Raw genomic sequence first — 18,324 nt, forward strand, 5'->3', positions numbered from 1 at the left:
GAAAAGCAACTCTGAGTTTAATCCTAAATGAATAAAACACACCTAGTTTAATATATAACTGTAAAGGAAACATTTTGTGTCAGTGATCACAGCATATTCAGATTACACAATAGTACTCAAGTCATACTTTAAAAGTCTTTTAAGTTACTCCAAAAGCTACCACATGAAGGAAAGCATTACATGGAAAAAGTCATTTTCAATCAGTGAAAATTGGGTCAAAATAAGGAAGTTAAATAAGATAGGATAACCAACATGGAATTTTAAAACCATAATAAGGCAATGCAAAAATAAGCTTTTAACAAATAACATGTCTCAAGTCTGAAGGAAAAAAAAATTAAATGCCAGAAGTAAAGAAAGCCTAGCAGAGAAACAGTGGGGGCAATTAATAATTAAGTGGTATGATTAACAGATTCTGAGTGGACATTAGAACTTTTCAGTAAAAGGGGAGTGCAGCATCAGTAATAGGATACCCAGAGAGGATGTGGAATCTCTGTACCCAGAGGTACCAAGACTTATCTAGACAAAATCATGACTGACTGGATCTATCACTGACAACATTTCAGCTTTGGGCTGAAGCAGATGACCAACTAAGGCTTTTATAGTTATGTGTAGCATTCAGGAAGAAGAACCACAACAGAGATTGCAAATAAAGTATTTCACAGCTTTTCACTATGGAAACATAGAAAGCTTCTCACAGGAATAATTTTTAGGACTGTTTTCAAACCAAGATGTTAGAAGGAAAGTATTTTAGCAAAATCTCATTGTTGAAAAATGACTAAATATGAGACTGAAGTTCCAGATGAAACAAAATATAAAATTATTGAGTTATTAATTGCTTAAATCAACATCAGTCAAAGAGAATAAAATTATAAAATTAACCAATCTCCTTAAAAGTTTGTAAAGAAGTTTCTGAGATCTACAGTCTAGTAGGCTTTTTTCCAAAAAGGATGGGTACTTTTTTTCCCCAGATTAAAATCATGCTTCATGATTCTACTGCATTTCATCAAGTCAACATCTGGAAATAGGATGATCAAAAAGTCAAATTAGTTTCTACATTAAGAAGGGCAAACTTAATGCCTGGGAAAAACCAATACTGACTATAACTCCACAATGATGAGTCTAAAATTAGCTATTACCACTCAAGAAAGGAGCTGTTAAAGCTGCTTTCCCTTAAAAATCATTTGAAAGCTATGAGTCAGTTAAACAGGCAATAGGAATAGTGGAATTACTAGGAAAAGAACTGAAAGGTATACAGAAAATCTCATTGTGTCATAAAAATCCACTGTGTATCACCACTTGACATAATTTCTAGATCTGGTTACTCTCTCTAAAATAAAAGGGGTTACCGAGTGAGTAGAATAAGCAAAGATATGAATGAAAAGAGACTAAAGACTTTTCAATTTGGAGATGACTAAGACAAATGGATGCAAAATCATGAATGGCTTACTGAATGAATATTCATTTCTCACATGACAAGACAGAACACTTGGGAAATCATAAGAAAGTAAACTTAAAAGAATGAAAGTGCAAACAGCACAAGTATATAGATATACTTTTTATGAACTGCAATAAAAAATTATTTAGATTAATTCCATATGTGGACAACAAACATGGCTACTCAAAATCCCAGAACTGGGCTCAGGTGGTCCCAAACCCATAAATAACTGGAATCTAGAAAAGTGTATCACAGAAGGACAATGCTTATGGCAACTATCAGAGAGGATACTGTGCCTCCTCTCAGAACTAAGTCTCATTTCATTCAGTGCAGCTGTTCTTAGCCCGAATACCTGGAACTCAGGGCTAGTTGTGATCAAGCAGTAGCTCTTTCCTGAAGTGAAATACGTAGATTACCAAGTGCTAAGAAAAGCAAAGTATACCAGAATATAAGAAGTAGTAATTTTCAGCACATTCAGTTGCAGGAGCACTGAAATAGTCTATGAAAAGCTTGGCAACAAATACTGCTACGAAGAAGTTGTACAAGCTGACAAATGTTTATAATGCCACAGAAATAGGTGTACCACAGATTAGAATACAGAAATCTACACCAAAATGGATAGAACAAACCATTTCTGTAACATAATGTATTTTTATGTATTCTACATAAAAATGTAAGTGAATTATGAAACTAAGTAGTTACTGTTGTTATTACTACTATTATTTCTATAGTAAATCTTGCTTACTCTGGAAACTGTGCATCAGTGAGAATGCTAGCAGCAATTCACATTTAAAGATCTTGTTAGCCAGGATTTCACCAGTTGTGCACTGGAGATATTACTGAACCTTGCCCCTCCTCCCCCTGATTCAAATACTACCTGTCATTTAAAGAAAAATGTTATTTATGCTGGTTATAGAAGAGCAGAGAGCAATATGTTCTCCTGTTGCTTATGCCTGAGAGGTCTGATTTTGACCCAAACAGTAAGCAGACAGAAACAGCCTGTATATTAACATTACCATCCTGGTACTAAATCACTTATGGAAAATATCTGTCTAGATTGTTCACTATGAAAATGAGCCTAGTCAAGCATTACTACCAAGTGCTGGTGTGTCTTGGGACCTCATAATTACAATTGTTATTTGATACAGAAAATCACTGATGCTGAGTTGACATATATCCTTGTGTCATTTATAATTTACGTATGAAATTCACATTAGTCCTATATCCTTGAATGTAAACAGTTACAAAACATATGCAAGCAACCTTCTCCTGCCCAAATCACAGCTGCAGCATCATTGGCCTTAATTAGGAAGCTTACTATATAAGGTTTCTGAATTTTAGATATACTGAGCAGTTCACACTGCTTTAGACTCCAGTGATACTGCTTTTTAATTGGGGAACAGTTTAATCTAACACATCACATCTGGGATCACAAACTCAAGAGATGACTGCTCAGGAACACTCTCAGTGTCCAGTTACTACACTTATATGAGGACTGAAGAAGAGATTTAAGCACCCAGGACAAAGGCTGACATATTCCAAAGAATTGTCTTAATTGTTGCTTAGAGTACAGCAAACTATCCATAGCAATCACTTGTGTGATTCAACAAGTACATATCATAGTATCAGAAATATAACTTCTGACTACTTCAACTCTTGTTGACTATATGTACTCTTAAAGTATAAAATGGAATTTTCTAAATAATAGGTAGCCTAAATTTTCTGAAAGTTAAAATCATCTTTTCCCCTTCGACATGCCTATAAGTTCAAATTTCTATTCTTTGGTGTTTATAATAGAAGCTGCCAGATACAGATACACATACAGCCAGAAACACAATCAGAAAGTCTCTCCAATTCTGGAGAAAAAAATGTGAGATGAGGCTTGATGTTATTAAATAAAAAGTAATGCTGACACATTTCTAAGTTTCTTTTACCAAAGTTAACTTCTGGTTTTGAAGGCCAAAGCACATAAAAAAATAATCTTTTTCTGATTGGCTAAGTCATTACTATTTCAATTATTTTCCCTCTATCAGGGCAGAAGCACCTTCCCTTGACCCACTGAAAATGCAAGTTATAGGGCATTGCAAGACTCAGGGGTATAGTCAGGTCTGGCATGAAATGCTTGCTGTTCATCCTGCCATCAACAGTTTTGCAATTGATTGGTGCCAGTCTCAATGTTCTGCCTTTTTGATATAAATGCTAATTATATATTTCACGCTACTTTCTTACTTGATGCAAATCTGGCAAGGACTCCAGCATCTAGTTGCCTGCAATCTCAGGAAATGGCAGGGGGGAGCGAGAGGGTTGAGGACTTTTATTTTCTTTTCCTTTTCTCCAGTATAGGAAATGAGAACTGTATGGTGTGCTGGCTCACACACATAGGTTAATGGTCTGACACCAAATACCTGAGAGTATTCTCGGTATGTCAGCTTTGGGAACTGAAAATTGAATAAGCAGCAATAATGAAGTTCCTTTGCACTCCCCTGATATCTCTTCTTGTCATCGCGTATGATGACTTTCAAAAGTCAGTAGCTTTCTACTACTTTTACTCAAAAGATAAAATGAGGCATTTACCCTCTGCCCACGACACTTCAAGGGGTAAGACGGGACCAAATCCCCGAAACAGAAAACTACCACAGAAAACCAAGATTTCCACTGTAAAAAAAACCAGCAGAAATAAAGCTATGGAATTATTTAACATAAAAAGCTCATTTTGCTTCTTTTTAGCAATAAGGTTAAAGGCCTTCTATGAAGAGAAATCCAGGATTCAGAGTATGCATGGTGTTTTATAACTTGATTTTTTATGTACTCCACTATACACATGTTTTTCACTCACATATTTGTATCCTATATATTTCTTATTCTATTTGGTATATCTACTCTCTGAAATGCTCTTAATTAACTGCTTTAACCTATATTCTTTCTCTTGGAACACACATTCCATTTATTCATTTATTGTCAATCACAATTAATGGGTTGAAAACACTGTAGATGGATAAATGAGAACAGGAGAATGCTCATTCTAATTTTAGATAAAAGAATTAACGCAGAAGTGAAAACAGACAGAAATTCTATTTTTTAAACTAGATATATACACACATACATAACTATTAGTTTTCTACTATATATAAGATAGAATTAAGTGAACCATTCAAATTCTTAGTGAAAAAAACATGAAATTCAAAAAAGAAATATTTAGGGAGCATACAAAAAGGCAAAATCTGAAGCCTGTTCAGAAACTTACTCGGTAGCACTTTAACCTGCTTTCATTTGACTCTTCAGAGAAAACAATAACTAACATTTTGTTCCTTTTCTTGCCTTGGAGTTTTCTTGCAAGTTGAGACAATACTGTTGCCACCTTGACAGAAGGCAATTAAGTCTTTGCAATAGTCTCTGCCACAAAATACAGCTTCCTCACAGCAGTAAGCACATGATACATATTTATTTGGATATTAGTAGTAATTTTTTTTAAATCATCAAAAAATAAGTAAAGAAAGATGCCTAAATTCACTGAAACCAGAATGCTACTTCCAAAGGTAAAAGTAACAGCAGCACTTCCGGGTTTGCCTAAAACCAGATGTTTAGGAAAAGAATGCTTTTCCCCGACCTTTATGTATGGCTTATTATACTAAAATCCTGAAAGGACTCCAAACTACCATGCCTGATTGAATATGTAAGTGTTTGTAGAGCAGTCTGGGTAAAAAGCAGCACAGGAAAATGAGTATAAAGGCCAGAAGAAAATAATCTCCAGCTCTCCATACAGAGCAAGAACAATCACATCAGCAGTATTCTGGCAGAATTTTCTCATGTGTGAATGGTTAGGGAGAAGGGAAGAAGGCAGCCAATTCTTCTTTCACTCTCATAAAACACAAGCACCTCAAATAGTTTATCTCGACTTTCTGATTTTTTAAATGTTTCGTGACACACATTCAGAAACAGGATGCAACCATCTTTTCTACACTGACTGAATGTCAATAACTAGCAAAGAAATGGACAACTTATCAGGCTGTAGTTGTACTACCAGGACGACTGTTGTACTCACTATTCTCAAAGGAAGATCTCTCTCTGCAAAAACACCCAAAGAACTGCTCATGGATGTGCTGCTACACCACTCTTCTAAAATCCCACTTGTTACTATAAGTCATAAAGTTACAATTTTGAAGTTTTTAACATGTTAGTTTGCACTTGAAAATACAAATGAAGTCACACACTGATCTGTAAGTGCACATGATCTTCAGATGAAGGAGAACTGAGAAACTACACAAGGGAGAAATGCTCATGCGTTCCTCACCAAGGGCAAAGTGTAAGAGGTGAACAAAACAGGCATAAAGTTTTCATGATCAGTCCAAAAGCCTGACATGGGAGTAGTAACCATGCTACAGTAAGTTCTTCTAACCATCTTGTAAACTATCTACATAAATAATACTGTATTTGATGAGTAAATATTCTTTCTGCTTGATTCAATAGATTCATTTGTGATTCAATGGATTAATTTTGGAACTCTGTAGTTCTTGGAACTTTGTGACATAAGAGACACTTTGCAAAAAGAAAAAAATGTTGATGATCTGAAGAAAGTGGTGAGTTATGCAGTAAAAATGTATTCTGCTCCATTTTTGGCAAATTTCCTTGAAAATTAGCAATGTGATGTGACAATTAACTTTCATGAGTAGGGTCCTTATTCCTCATGATTCCATCTTCCACAGGTCAAATTTGGAAGCACTTCCTTCATTGATGCCTTCCTATTTCATGTAATTCATTTCAGCCTTTAGTCCTCAGCCTCATTAATCTATTCTGTAATGCCTCTCAATCATTTCTCCCTGCTCTGCTTCTACTGCAGCAATTGATGCTTTACTGAGCACTAGTCTTCCCCATTTTTCCCATTTTATCTCCCTGTTCATACTTTCATAGTCAATCTTCATCAACATTCTTGTATATTTCACTAGAAAGCAGTGATTTCTGTAAACTACTCTTCCTCTGATTACTAATCACATCTAAAGTTGATTTAGGTTAAAATTTCACCACAAACCATGGATACATAAATCAACATTTGCTTTCATTCTTCTTGTATCTTCAAAAATAGTCCTAACATGATATCTGTGTTTTGCAAGCTGTTTTTTTCTTTTTCCCCATTTCTGTGTTGCTGGCAAAGAGCAGAACCTTCAGAAGATTGAAAATGTTAAAATAATTTTTATTTGTACTACAAGGGGTTATTTTAAAAAACACATTGTGCTAAATTTGCATGTCACTCAGAATATGCACCAATGTGAAGGTGCACTGAGTCCAACTGGGAGTGTATCTGTATCACCACAGAACTGAGGATAAAAATACAACAAGATCCACAAGAGTTCACTGTTAAATAAAATGCAGTGACAAGAGACATACTATGAATAAACCTAGAGGTTGCTTTATGAATAAAGTTCTTGAAGAATGAAGATATGGGAAGAGTGGCAACAAGCTGAAGAAGTTCTATCTCAATTACCAGTAGAATAAATTCTAACTTTAAAATACATTTCAAAGAAATATTTCTTCCCCATTCCTAACAATATTTAGATTTTGGCAATGAACAGGACATATGTGAATAGAAAATGAGCTACAATGTATCATTAATATATATTCAAGATTTTAATCCATTTTCCTGCTTTTTTTCCAACATGCATGTTTTGATAGATTTATTATCAGGGTAGACATCTTGCATGTCAATGACGTCCATTGGGCTTCAAATGGTGTTCTCTTTTCAGCACCTTTTTTTCTTTAATGGACTTTATAAATTAAACAGGAGATCAATCCTTGTCTTGTTACAGAGAACAGTAGCTTAATTTTAGTTCAATTTAGTCTGAATTTTCAAAACCTGTTAGTAACTTTAAGACAATATAAAGACCTTCAAAAATACTCAAAATCTAGATGTTTTAACATTACTGAGTGCCCAGGTACCTGTTACCATCATAAAACTACTATTCATACAGCATCTTTATTTCTGTTGCTGATCTAGATGAGTAACTCTTCAGCAATACATCTCATATTGCTCTCTCTATTTTCTCAACTTCAATGTCTGACATAAGTCAGTTATCATTTTGAAAAGGCTGAACTTAAGCATTTTTGTATAAATGAGTTACCATCTAAATGCATTTTTTAAAATCTTACAGCTGTCTATCCAGCTGACTAAAATGTTTTTTTCTTTTTTCTGTATTGAGGCTACTTACATTATCACACAGGAGGCTCTTATTTTTGGTGCCTGTTGCATAACAGTCACAGGGTTTGCAAACATCAGCGGCTGAAAGATCTGCATCTGCTTGTCTGTAATGGAAATCCTTGCACAGCTCACAGTTCCTTCCTGCACGAAAGAAAGGTTATGCATTATGGCTTCCAATTCATTAAAATTAGCAGTATAATTCAAAATTAAAGACTATTCCTTTGAGGGAATTCTATAATTTTCAGGACGTCCATTTTAATGCACCTTTCATCTCTACCTGCCAATTTAGTGATCCAGAGCATATGAAACAATGAACCTGTTACAAACTATGTTTTACTCCATTAAACTTCCATCTGTTATATAATACCACACTTATATAAAAGCTGTGCCATGCAAATGCCTATACATTTTTTTCTGAAAAATTATCTTTGAACCTGAAACTTTCTTTTTTGCCCTTTACTAGAAAAAGCCAAGAAAACTGAAATAGAAGAAAACTGCTTTAAAAAGTATCCAAATACACTACCTACATTGAATACAGACCTTGACTCAATAAGCAAGAAAAAAAGATTAGAGTGAAATCTGACAACAGTTTTAAGATGTCTGTTAAACTGGTCCAATTGGAAAGATGATATTCTGGATTTAAATGCTCTAGCACATGTAACAGAAACAGCTTTGAAACCAATGTTTTAATTCTTTATTAGAATATATTTTTCAAAAAGCTTTTATACAAGATTGGATCAAATTTTAGCATTATTTTCCTGTGGCTTAAGAATTGACACAACTGTTACTACCGCACTATTTGAATAGTTTAAAAATGAGAATTTATTGGACTGTCAGTCATCACTAATTTCAGCTGACAAAAAACTTAGTCAAAAAGTGACTGTAAAACAAACAGGGCACTCTCTGGCATGGCTTACCAGCTGTGTTGTGCTGACAGTTATCACACACCCCACCACCTCCTCTGTAGTGCTCCTGAGGAAAAGGATCCATTGCTAAGTCATAGTGGCAGCTTAGGGCATGGCTGTAACACTGACAGGGTTTGCAATTATACGCGTGGACTTGGTCACCTGGATGGAAAGGCTTGTCATTGTATAACGGCAAGCAGCGATCACACTGAAAGAAATGATACATGAAAGAAAACACTACTCCTTAGAAATCAGTGTTTCCTTATCTCAAGAATACTTTTATACTCTTTATAATCATGTTTTGTTCTGTGTTTTACCCCACTGAAATACTAATTGGTATTGGTTTTAGACAAAAACTGAGAAAGCATATAAGAAAATAACAAACCCAACGTTTTAACTCTTAGTATAGTCTTTTTAAGTTAATTTAACAGAATTAAATCAAGGAAGGTGGGCAGAAGAATAAAATTTAAAGTATTTAGATACTCAACACAGGGTAACATCCTGAGATTCAGATTTACGCAAACTTCTAAGGATGCGAAATGGTGCCTGCTGTGTTGGAGGCGCAGAAGGTATATTCACCTAATGCACCCATTTAGATGCATTTTAAACAACATTACTGGAGTTTCTAACATGGTAGTACTTGTACTTCGTACTGTCACCATTTGACCTTTGAGTGAAACAAAAAAACCCCAAACATTGCAATTATAACTTCCATCTTTCAGAAGGAATTTAAATGATTCAAAGTAAGTTGCTTCTGTAAAGTATTCGGGAAACTACTTTCCTCTCTGGGCAACTTCTTCCTTCAGTTCCAGAAGTGTGCTTATCTTCCTCCATGGCTATTATTCCAAGCACTATTGTATCTAGGCCGCCATATCTATATCACCTATATGCTAACAGTTGGGAAACTGTTGAAGTTTCTAAACTGTTTCACTCACAGCTGATGCTGCGAAAGCATCAACTGTGTGGAAAATTAGAAAATGAATTAAAAACTATAAGCTTAAGATAATTTAAAAACTGCAGACCAGTCACAACTCGTGACAAAAGTCATTTGGGAGAGAAAATGAAAGAACAAGAACTTAACTGCTAAGATTTTGTTTTAATAAATGAAACTAACAGTAAGCAGTAAGAAAGCTATAGCCACTGCCCCCTTTTGCCATCTGTTAAAAACAAAACAAAAAACCACAAGATCATCACAGTGAGAGAAAAAGGAATTTTCAAAATGAAAATTAGCAGGTTTTCCCTTGAGATCTTGAGCTCTGGCCTTTGTTTATCAGAACAATCGCTGGGTAATTGCAATTAGCTCAGTTTAAGTACACTAAGGGTAACACCTAGACCATTACTGTTATATAAGTTATAAAGCTAAAATTTCTTCAAATCCTTCCCTCATTCACAGCCATCTTCCCTCTCCCTTTCTCTCTCAGTTGAGGAAAATCAGCTTTACACAGCACCAACAACACAAAGAAGGATGCAATCAGGCACGGCAACTTGGGAAGCACAAAAAAGAAACAAGCCAGGCCATCCAACTCAGGCAGCTTCCTCCTCTCAGCATGTTTATGGAAAAGCATCCTCCTCAAAAGGAAAACTTCAGGAATTGCTGAACATGCCAGCCCTGAGTTTCCATTTGTGCATGGCCAGCCACACAGCAGCTGAAAGCATTCATCATTTCATTTCAGATTTAATCTTAGATCAGTTCCACACACCTGTGCTTGCACCTATTGTTAAAGGACACACAAGCACTAAAGAGTAAGAGAGACAAAGAAGACATTTGATTCCATAGCACAGAGCCTCTTTGAACTACTGTGTCTCTTATTCTGTAACTTTTAGAACTTCGACAAAACTTTTAAGAATCACAAAATCATTAAGGTTGGACAAGACCTTTCAGATCATCAAGTTTAACTATTAACCCAACACTACCAGGTCCACCAATAAACAACGTCCCTGAGTGCTACTTCTTCACATTTTTAAACATTTCCATGGTTAGTCACTCCATCATTTTCCCTAGGTAACCTGTTCCATTTACTGACAACTCTTTTGATGAAGAAATTTTTCCTTTTATCCAATCTAAACCTCCACTGGCACAACTTGAGGTTGTTTCCTCTTGTCTTCCATTGCTTGTTACTTCGGAGAAGAGAATGATTCCCACCTGTCTACAACCTCCTTTTAATTGTTTTTCTAGCAATTCTCACACCTGTATGCAATAAAAATGTGCACTGGGCTCCCATTTCACCCTGCTGTTCGTCACACCTTTATTAAGAATTGCATTGAGCTTCCAAATCTCCAATGTTGACCTTTCACTGTCGGTAGTCTGAAGATGTACATGGCTTCTAGGTAGTACCTATTCCAGCATAGTTTGCCTTGCTCTGAAGACAGTCATCTTAATTTCCTCATGGCTTTCATCAGCACCCTCATTACAGCATTTGACTATCAAGACCATGTGCTATCAGAGATTTGTACTACATCTGTCTCTTGTGAGCCCTCCAAAGACCAAAGAGCTTTTTAAACTTAAAAGCCAGGTTTCACTGTGGGAGAGGGGGGAAGAGGAAAGCTAGAACACTTTTAATGACTCCAAGTGACTAAGGAAGATGAAGAACAGAAATTAGGAGTGTCTTAAGGGGTTCTATCCTAACACTCCATGTATCAAAATGTGTAAACTTTTGCATGCTTGCTTCCTTCTGTAAGCTAGAAGTCTTTTTTATTGAGTGACCACTTAATGGAGTTAATATTTATAGCTCCTCAGGCACTACGTATCATTCATTCCAACATATAATATGATACAAATTGACCTTTCATTCTGGTTTACATAGATTCTTCTGCAACATGAAAAACCTTATTTATTCAATCCTTGGAAAATCAACAATGCCATATGCAGTTTTCAAACCACAGATGTTTAAGACCATTAATTATTTGATGTAAAACTCTGAACACCTGAAGCCTTTACTGTATCCAGTCACTCTCACTTCCATTCATATCCTCTGAAGCATTTATCAGAATTGTTTTATTTATTTTTAATTCTAATTTATACTATTATTTATACAATTATTCCTGTATATTTTGCCATTACAGTTTTCTAATAAGTTCCATATAAAGAAGGCTCTGAGGTTGTAAGATAAGGCTGACCTTGCTTGACTGTCTTGTTTTTACATGGGTTGTTTCCAGCTTTTCATGTGACATCACAGAAAGTTTGCAAGTGATGCAAATAGCTAAACTGATTTGTATTTGTAATTAATGACATAATTTTTTTCATTTCTGCTATTGCTTTGCTCCACAACAGCTAGCCAGATGTATACGCCAGATAAATTCGAGATGGTCATTTTAACTGTATTAAGTGTAAATGTGACAAGGACAAACTCTGCCGTATGTTAAAAACTTTACAAGGATCTCTGATATCTGGTCTGAGATACTGCAAAAACCCACCCCAAACCCCAAAACCTTCATAGACCCCCTCAGCTGTGGTGACTCACTCACTGATAGAACAGGACAGAAGTTCAAAAAGACTATCTCCTGATAGTGACATTTCTTATCAAAAACATTTTCTTTCTCCCTACTCAAAATGTTCTATTTAGAAACTTCCTTCATCAATTGCTGACTTGACTTAAAAACTATATAGATTAAAAAAATTCATAATTCAATGGGGTGGGAGCCTGAGAAACAGGTGTAAGTCTATAAGAAGGACTTTTATTACTGCCAATGATAGTCAAAAATCAGGACGGATTTTTGTTTTGCTTTTAAGTCCTTGCCTTACACACCAAAAAATCAAAACCTTTCAGCTGCTTTCATTCCATGTAAATCTTTGATAAAATTCAAATTAGTTAGTGATGTATTTCCAAATATTAATTCTATTTTATTACTACTTCTATTTTATTTCATATTTAATAGATACTGACATGGTTATTAAGGAATGAGAAAAATAATTAAACAACATCCTTATTGTACTCTGAATTAATACATTTAATACACTTCAATTATAGTTCCAATGCATATATGCCAAATCAAAAATGTGACACTCAGCAGAACAACCCATTAACATTGGCAGAAAATATCTGATAAGGCAGATACATCATTAAAATGTATTTGGTTTGTTTTCACAAGGTAGCATAAGTCTTGCAAGAGTGCTTCGTGAACTTCCAGATGTTATTAAATATTTATAATTAATCCTTACAAAGGAACATTTCACTATGTGTGTTCTAATTAAAGGGACACTGTCAGTTTGAATTTTTTTTTCTAATTTGACCCACCTAAAAACTTGGAATTTCTGTTCAAGTTCCATTTAGACTGAAGATCTTCTGCTTCAAAAATGAGAAAACTTAGATCCCCTATGAAATTTTACAAAGATCTTTCACATGACCATAAGAGTTATACCAAATGGTCTCAAGTTAACACTCTGATCTCTTTCAGCAAGCATTGACAGCTTGGGTTTTTTTGATGGCAGATTAGTCTCCCCTTTGCTATTGCCATTGCCCATAACTCCTTCTTAAATTTTAGAAAGGCTGTTTCAAAAAGGCACAAATGTAGCAAGGAATACAACATGTACACACAATGGAAATCTAATTGTGGGATTCATTCTCTTGGTGTAGCTCATTCTTTGTTAACCTCAACTACTTTTCTTTTTTCTCTCTCTCTTTTGAGATAAATAATTAATCTAGAGACAGAATCTTTACTTTGAGCAAGTTTTCTTTACTCACACATCACGAGTCTGGTTTTGCTAGGTTGTATTTGAACATCTCCCAAGAAAACCAAAGGCTGCATGAAATAAGTGCAAACCGGTACTGTTATTCTTAAGCTCTCCTCTACATATTTATCTAGAGTTATATGACTTATAATAATCAACCCCATTATAAAACTATTTAAAAAAAACCCAGGAAAATTATTTTCCATGTAATGTGCTTTGGTTTGCATCATGGACCACTTGAACTGTTCCCTTTCAAATGAAACTAAATTAAAAACTGAACTCCAGGGCTGTGCCTACTGCATTCCAACTACTGAATGGGTCTGGAGTCCACAGGACCAGACTAAGACCACCATACAGTACCTTCACTCTACAGGACATTTGCTACTTGCTACAGCAGACAGAGACAGAATCATTATTAGATGCTCACAGTCTAATCTCAGGTTTGTACCTAATGTTTGAAAGTGGCCTAATCCTCTAACAAGAAATCAAATCACTGAACACAACACTCTTAATGGTCTCTGATGGAAATGGCTTGGGGTGGGGGAGGAAGATTTTGTTTCCTTAATTAATACAAATCCGCTACAGAAAGTTTCCTTATAAAAGAGAGGACTAGACTAACACACATACACATACTCTTTCCCAGGACTAAAATCCCAATTTTGAGGCTGCTCACAGGTGACATAGACAGACAAAAGATGAGAGACTAACATTATTTCCTTCTGTATAGCTTTCCTTGACGCATAGGCACCTATATGGATTTGTAGCTGCGTCACAGTTTTCAGCATGGCCATGGCAATTACACCTGAAAGAATAAAAGGTAGTGAAAAAAATTAAAACATGAAAACATATCTGTCCAACAACAACACGGTCACAAAGTCAATTTTGTGTATTACACAGTCTGGTTCATTTTAAAGTACAAATAAATGTCACCAAAGGAATCTTCCTAAGTGCAGTAACCTACAAAAGACTACTTCACTCAACATCATTTTAAACATTAACAATTGCTTTCCAAGAAAATAAAACCCAGCATGTAGTAGAGCTACTCTTGCCTTATATAATATGTTATGAAAATTGTTTCTCAGTATGCAACATTAATATGTGAAATTTCATTAAATCGATTATAATTATTCATCAATATTAAGCCTTACAGCACGGCTCTATTCTTTCAAGAAACCTTAACCATATTGGGTATAATTTTGCAATTTAACACATTTTATGTCAGTTAAAATGTCCATTTCTTATTAAAATAAAATCAGTATAGAGTCTTGTTAACAATCAATAACCACACCACTCTACCTGAAGGGCTGCGCTTCTGGAGACATGGCATAGCTTTGCAAACTACAGTGGAAATTATTTTACTGTTAGAATGTCACCAAGATATAGCTATTTTAATAAACACATTATCATAATACATTTAAATCAATAAGCAAAATATATTAGTAATGTAGAAAATTTTAAGGTAAACATGACCTCTAATGAGTGTCTTGCCCTCAAAATGAGAACTACTAAAATAATTTCAAGAATAATATTTCTGAACAAAAATATGCACCATATGCTTTTTGGAAACTGTTTCATTGCCAAATTTGCACATTACTTGCAGGACATAATTAGTCCTTTCACAAGATAGCACATATCATATGCAATAAAGTTGTCTGTCACAGATAATGCAACATTTTTACTGACAGCTGCCTGATTTTGAAAGGAAAACTCCAGCTAAAACAAAGAATGAGCTTTGCATTAAGACTGTTAAAATTGTCATGTCTGGGAATCTACAACTTGGAAGAGTTACTGAAGTAAAGCACAAGCTATCATTTCAATTATAAGACTTTGCTTAGAGGCATTGGTAATTCCAAGGAAAGTACTGCTTTTGATAGATTTGTGTAATAAGTCTAATTAATTGTAAAATAACATGTGAGCTGTTTTAAAAAAAAAAAAACAGTACACCAATAATTTTAAACTTGATACACTGCTTCAGATCAAATTCCTTTCTCATTAATAAATGTAAAAGCAAAGCAAACTGACTAAATTTTGGGCAGATCTTTATATGCTTTGCTCAGCTGGAATACTCAGAGGCACTCCTGGGTGTGGGAAGAGTCACATAACACTTACCTTCCACTGACTGTAACTTCATTAACTCCATAGTACCTGTGCCTAAAATTTACCCAAGGTTCATCGGTATGATACTGGCCACGGAGATGAATCCTCACTTGTGTAGCTTTTACAAATTCTTGAAGAGATGGAGTATTATAAAAATCATTGTAACCAGGTCGATGATTTGGTTCCGGAGTAAGAACACTAAAAGTTAGATTACCACGAGAATACGGTGTAAAGCTGTTAAAATTGAGAGGAAGGCAAATTAAAACCAAAATATCACGTATTTTATAGATTTCTGTCTCCTAATATCCTGTTTCTCAGAGAGGGTCTCAACTGTACATAGGGTTTTTGTGCTTTCTGGGTAAAAATTCATATGTCAATGGATTACCAGTCACCAGAATTCAAGGGAAAATGTCCTCTGTATGTCTGTTTTGCCCCAAACTACCACAGTCTTCTTCAGACCCTAAGTTTCCAATTATAAGTAAAGCTCCTAGCAGGCAACTTCCAAATATGAATGAAGTGTGACTGATATAGTGTCATCTGCACTAAGTTTTTAAAAAGTTTAACACACCGTCTTTGAGAAACATGAACTAGGTTTGAACCACATAAAGAAATCATTCTGATGACTAATATAATAATTAACAGACCCAAATTGTTAGTTAGATACCTTCTAAACATATATAAAAACCACACAGAAACAATTATCATATTTTGAATTCCAGAGTCACTGGACCATATAATCTCATTCGATGAGTGAGCAGAGTTAGAAACACATGCCACTTTCCAGCAAGTCAAGTGCCAGAGAATTTAATGGAATGTAGAAGGATTGAGAGTAAAACTATACATTTAAGCCCAGGAAGGAAAAGGACAGTCAAGAGAACTCAAGCAAAGGCTAAGTAAACAAGTATATATATAACTTCACATTTGGACAATTTGGTATGAATCATATGTCCTGTTATTCTAGGGACTAGGCGGAGTCTTTAGCTATGACTAGAACTTGCCTCTGCAAGAGAGAACGCCTGCTTATTTGCACATCTACATGGGCTCATTAAAAATAGGTAACCCACGTTATCACCTGGCACCTGACATACAATATTTGAAAAATGTCACTTCAAAATATCTTAGAGCTTTTGAAAGATGAGATTTCTAGTTAGATGAGGTCTGCTGAGTCATACTTCTCAGTCTTCATGAAGAATCTTTGAATTTAATGTGACCCAAACCAGGTCAGTCTTCACAAAAATCTCAGTGGAATATATCTGTTTGTTACTCTGGGTGATACTGTCTTCTCTTTGCCTCTGCAGAAAACTAAATAGAATACGTCTCTTCCATGGCACATAGAACTGCAATGGAAATATTTAGACAGGTACAAATGGCAGATGAACAACACCATCTTGGTGTGGAAGCACCAGAAGGAGCAGCAGAAAGACTGTAAGCCTGACAGCAACTAGATAAGCAGGTCACCGAAATTTTAGGGTATCTACATGCATTTCTCAAGAAACCAGATAAACAAAGGAGATCCTAAAATAAAGGTCAGCCAACATTCAGACTAAGTAAAGATTCAAGCCTCTGACAGGGGGATGAAGGACAGTGAGCAACTCCTTAGATAGATGGTACAGGATGGAGAAACAAAAACCTTAATGACTTCCATTTCCTAAAGGACACAAAAGAGTCCGTTCAGTAGTACGTGGCCACCAAAACAAGAACCCTGAAGTCACGCTAAGGATTTCAAAGCCAAGGTCATTTGCCTCCCATGTAAACCCAGGGATCCTGCCTAGGCCACCAGGTACAAGCACACAGGTGTCTAAATCCTGGACAGATAATTTGGACATGTCTAGGCGGCTAAAAGTATGTGGCTGTGAGACAAAGAGAGAGAAACAAGTTTGGGTTTACCATAAAATCCTCCCATAAAGGAAACTCTGTTACACTGCTGACACAAATTTGGAGCATTGTTTCAACAGTAACTCCTTTTTGAGCACACAGAATACTCACCATTACAGGGTATATCCTTTAAACAAGTGTTCTGTACATCAGTTGTACCCAAAAATCATTCATTCGTATCACTTCCTATCATCATTTATGTTTTAAAAAATTGAAAAGGAGAAACAGTGCTGCTTACAAAAAAATTATGGAAATAGTTCATATTTAACTCCTCAATTCTTGTCAGAAAATACACAAATATCTATTTCTAGACTGAAAGTGGCATTACTTCTCATTTGGGTTATTTATCCAGAAACATGTGGCTTACTTAGGATATTTCCCTTTTCCAAGGACCAGCAATAAAGCTCAGATTCCTCTGCTGAAAAGTGGTGTAACTCAAATGACCTTATGCTCCTCTCCTCAGAATACTGAACTCCTGGAGAACAGACAAAGATGCTGACACTTGAAAAGTCTTAGAAAAGTTGCAAAAGTGAAGCAAGAAAAAAAAGCAAAATGCCTACAGCACCAGGTAATGTACTTTCTTACTGATTTCCAGCTAAATTCTAAACAAGCCTAATACTCACTGGCATCTGAATTCAAGCAAGAGATAGTGCATTTGAATATATAGTGGTACAGATTCAACTATATAAACGTTTGCGTACATACACGCATAAATGTGTGTGAAATAATAACATAGTAACTAACTATTAAATATGTTATGCACTATATTTATAAAATGTATATTTTATATTATATAGCTTTAAATTGGCACATGCTTATTGTCAGCAGAAGGGCACACAACATATTTCTAAAAGCTAATGATCCTCCTTATCCCCTTCTGGACAGTTTTATATTGGCTCTTGCTTAGAAAGATTAGAAAGCTTCAAGACATCATTTTCAAGACATTTCTTACATGTTTTGCATGACTACTAATAAGGCTGAATGATTGGCTTTTGTACTTATATTTGGCCTCTTTTATAAGCTTCAGACCAAGTTGAATTCTCAGAGATCAAAAGGCAGACTTTCACACCCACTGGACATTTTAAAACAATCTTTTATGTCAGTACCTTCCTCCACTTATCACCTCAATGTTCTGTAATTCTACTGACAACAG

At 35.3% G+C, this 18,324-nt stretch overlaps 1 protein-coding gene across 1 annotated transcript in view; it reads right to left on the reverse strand.

The window, feature by feature from the left end:
* The window catches only part of USH2A (usherin), a 387,863-nt gene that overhangs the window by 331,407 nt on the left and 38,132 nt on the right, over positions 1–18,324 (reverse strand). The window contains exons 7-10 of the mRNA XM_071578650.1: positions 15,309–15,530; positions 13,908–14,001; positions 8,543–8,738; positions 7,636–7,766 (exon numbers count right to left, since the gene is read on the reverse strand). Of these exons, the coding sequence (XP_071434751.1) occupies positions 7,636–7,766; positions 8,543–8,738; positions 13,908–14,001; positions 15,309–15,530 (643 nt within the window). The remainder of the gene's footprint in view (positions 1–7,635; positions 7,767–8,542; positions 8,739–13,907; positions 14,002–15,308; positions 15,531–18,324) is intronic.

Source organism: Pithys albifrons, chromosome 2, assembly GCF_047495875.1.
Source record: "Pithys albifrons albifrons isolate INPA30051 chromosome 2, PitAlb_v1, whole genome shotgun sequence".
NCBI classification, from domain to species: domain Eukaryota; kingdom Metazoa; phylum Chordata; class Aves; order Passeriformes; family Thamnophilidae; genus Pithys; species Pithys albifrons.